Here is a 3,299-nt window from a genome sequence, read left to right as displayed (position 1 = left end):
ATATATATATATATATATATATATATATATATATACATACAGAAATACACATCCACACCAATAAAGTTTAAACACCTAACTTTTGTACTTTCATTGCATAACCTCTCTCTCTCTCTCTCAATACATGCATACATACATTACATTTTATATATTATACTCGCGCGCGCACATACCGCCCACGCATATTTTGTCGCTTTGTCGCTAAACATCAAAGAAATTCCAACAGGTGAACATGAAAGTATTTTAATATTATTTCATTCTTATTTGAGCCATTACAACCAACAGAGAAAAGCATGAACTTCACCACTTCACATCCTCCCCCATGTATAAATAGGCTTCGTAGATACAAGCCTTAGTTATATTAATTTGCAGCAATTAACACAACGGCAACAGGTTCTGGGAAACGAATGAATGTCATCACTTCTTATAATCTTCCACTTCTAGTTCTGACATCCTTTGTCGAACTATGAAATAATTAACATAGGAAATAATTAAAGATAATATACAAAGAAAGACGGTTGCAGGTTGGAGCCATTTCACTTCGTTTGCATCGAAATGAGAGGCATATAAGCCTCCACATCTCACTTTCCCCTCGCCTCCATGCATCTGTACCTTGTATCGATGCAGTAAATCGATAATGGATATAGTGAATGACGTATCCAATCACACGCAGAATGTTTTAGGTCAAAGACGCGACTATTCACGGCAAACACAATATCGAGGAACAGAAATTGAGGAAAAACCTCGGAAGTAGATCCAGGAAGAAGACATGTGCTGCGGGAAGGGGGGGGGGCTCGACGGATTTTATGTATAAAGTAGAGAGAGAGAGGAAGGTTAAGTAAAATATAATATATCTATCTATAGGGGTTAAGTATATGGATAGGCAAATTTGATTATGTTGAACAATAAATGTTAGAAACAGAAGGGCTAACGTTAATTTCACCGTTTGGGATTTAAAAAAAAAAAAAAAACAATTCCTGGAAAACAAAAGGAAAAATATTCAGAAGGTGGAATCGAGTGGAAACTACTTCAGTTTGCATGTGATTCCAAAATAAAAGACAAACAGTTTAAAGAACAACAGTAGCGGTGGTAATGGTGGGGGAGGAGCAGAAAAAGAGAAATTATCTTATGAAAAGAAATACAGGAAGAATTTCAGTCTGTGACGATGTTTTAATTGGAATTGAGATAGGTAGGAAGTAGCAGCGCCAAATATTTGGTTATTTGCGTGTTTTGTTCCTAGAGTGACTCAAAGATATTTAATTTTTGGTATTTATCGTGTTGTGTAGCAGGAAAAGATGATTCTGTGAGGTTCATTCATTTCATTTAGATAGTCCATGTCTTGGAGAAAGAGAAACGAATATTTTGGAATAATTAATTTCCCCACCCTTTGTGCATCCAACAGTTTTTAACTGAGTTAAACTGGAATTGTTGTTATTGTAAAACAAAAACAGCTGTAACAAAGATAGAGAGATATGGAGGTGGATATGCGGGTTGGTAATACAGCTATAAATTAGAATAGAAAGAAGGGATTAAAGAGAAAGTCAGCCTAAAAGTACCAGTGAGGTTATGACATATTGTAAGTGCCACCCAACCTGTACCCGTTTAACCTTGCCCACAACTGCAAGCATCACCACCATTGTTACAGCACAACGTAGAGGAAACAGAGAGAGAATTTGAGCGGTCACTTACGGGTGTTGGGTGTCTGACGTCGGTTGGGACTGTTGTTGGCTGTTTGTTTACTCCTTTTGTCATCGTGTTGACACGATGACGGGGAAGAGGTGGACGACGACACTTGATGACGGTCACATCTCCCGCCGTCCGTTCTTACATCAGCCACAAACCCTGCAACATTCATAACTGGTAGAGCGAGGGACTGAGTAAAGAGAGAGAGTAGTCGGAGTAGGAGGGAGAAAGTTGGCTGTAGTGGATGGAGCGGGAAGAGAGAGAGGGAGGAGGAGCTGGCTGGAGAAAGGTAGATGGATCAGAGAGGGGAAGGAAAGAGAGTGGACTATAGAGTATAAGGGAAGTGATTAGAGAGAGAGAGAGGACGACAGCGAGCAGGATAGCGATTAGTGATGGATAAATAGATAGATAGATAGATAGATAGATAGATAGATAGGCAGAGAGAGAGAGAGAGGTGAGATACAAGAAAGGTAGAATTGAGTGAGAGATGGAGTGAGAGAGTGGTCTATAAAAGGCGAGATTTGTTAAAAGACAGAGAGAGAAAGAGAGAGAGGAAGAAAGGGATGTTGGTTATAGAATGATGAGGAAGAGAGAGAAAACAGATAGAGAGATAGAGATATAGAAAGGAGGATGTAGTAGGGGAGGAGGAAGAAAGGGAAGAAGAGGCATTTTATGAGAGAGAGGGAGGAATAGAGAGGAAGGACAACGAAAGGAAAAGAGTAGGAGAAGAAAGAAGGAAGGTAAAAGAAGCAAAAGAAAGATTAAGAGAAGAATGAAGGAAGGAAGAAAGACTAAGAGAAGAACCAAGGTGGAAGGAAGTGTTTGAGCTGCAACAAGCAATTGTGATGTGGCGACCGCTTGTTTCAGCTCAGTTTAAATGAGGAGAGATATACGGCGTGGTGGTGGTGGTGGTGGTGGTGGCGATACCGATGATGATGATGATGATGCTGTTAATATTAATAGCGTTAGATGGTGGAGATGGTGATAGTGTTGGTAGTGGTGGTGGTGATGGTGGTGAAGGTAGTAGAGATGGGGATGATGGTGTTGATAGTGGTGGTGGTGGTGGGGGATAATGCTTGTGGTAGTAGTAGTGATACTGTCCTTGATGGTGATGGTGGAAGTGGCAGTAGCGCTGTAATGGATTTATTCTCATTGTTATTATTATTATTATTATTATTATTATCATCATCGCCTTTGCACAGCTTCTAACCCTGGAGATGTACTACGGTGTCAGCTGTTCACTATAAGTGAACTAAGGTAACACCTCTTATTTTTCGGGCACCATCCGGAGTATTCGAGCGGTTCCAAGCAATGCTGTTTTCTGCAAGTGCTCCACCCTTATTGCAACCCCTATTTGTTCCACGTACTTATCGAGATTTTTACTCACTGTTCCGATAATTACTGGTACTACTGCCACCTTTTTCATCGACCACAACTGCCTAACCTCCCAAGCTAACCTGTCATATCTCTCGACTTTTCTTTCTTCCTTATCGCATACCTTGTTGTCAGCTGGGCATGCTATGTCTATGATCCAGCATAGTTTCTCAATTAAGACTATATCCGGCTTCCTATTCTCTATCTCATGGTCGCACTGAATCATGAAATACCACAGGATC

At 40.3% G+C, this 3,299-nt stretch overlaps 1 protein-coding gene across 5 annotated transcripts in view; it reads right to left on the bottom strand.

The window, feature by feature from the left end:
- The window catches only part of LOC106879914 (anoctamin-8), a 111,185-nt gene extending 108,952 nt beyond the window's left edge, over window positions 1-2,233 (bottom strand). For 2 of the 5 annotated variants that reach the window (XM_052965814.1, XM_052965818.1), the window contains exon 1: window positions 1,690-1,825. Coding sequence is in view for 2 of the 5 variants with exons in the window: in XM_052965812.1 (XP_052821772.1) it covers window positions 1,690-1,855 (166 nt within the window). In the remaining 3 variants the exon portion in view is untranslated. Of the gene's footprint in view, window positions 1-1,689 lie in introns of all 5 variants that reach the window. The other 3 variants (XM_052965812.1, XM_052965813.1, XM_052965815.1) reach the window with 3 other exon arrangements.
- Between the last annotated feature and the right edge of the window lie 1,066 nt (window positions 2,234-3,299).

This window comes from Octopus bimaculoides, chromosome 2, assembly GCF_001194135.2.
Source record: "Octopus bimaculoides isolate UCB-OBI-ISO-001 chromosome 2, ASM119413v2, whole genome shotgun sequence".
Taxonomy (NCBI): domain Eukaryota; kingdom Metazoa; phylum Mollusca; class Cephalopoda; order Octopoda; family Octopodidae; genus Octopus; species Octopus bimaculoides.
The sequence above is the reverse complement of the archived record's forward strand: the minus strand, read 5'-3'. Positions and strand labels throughout refer to the sequence as shown.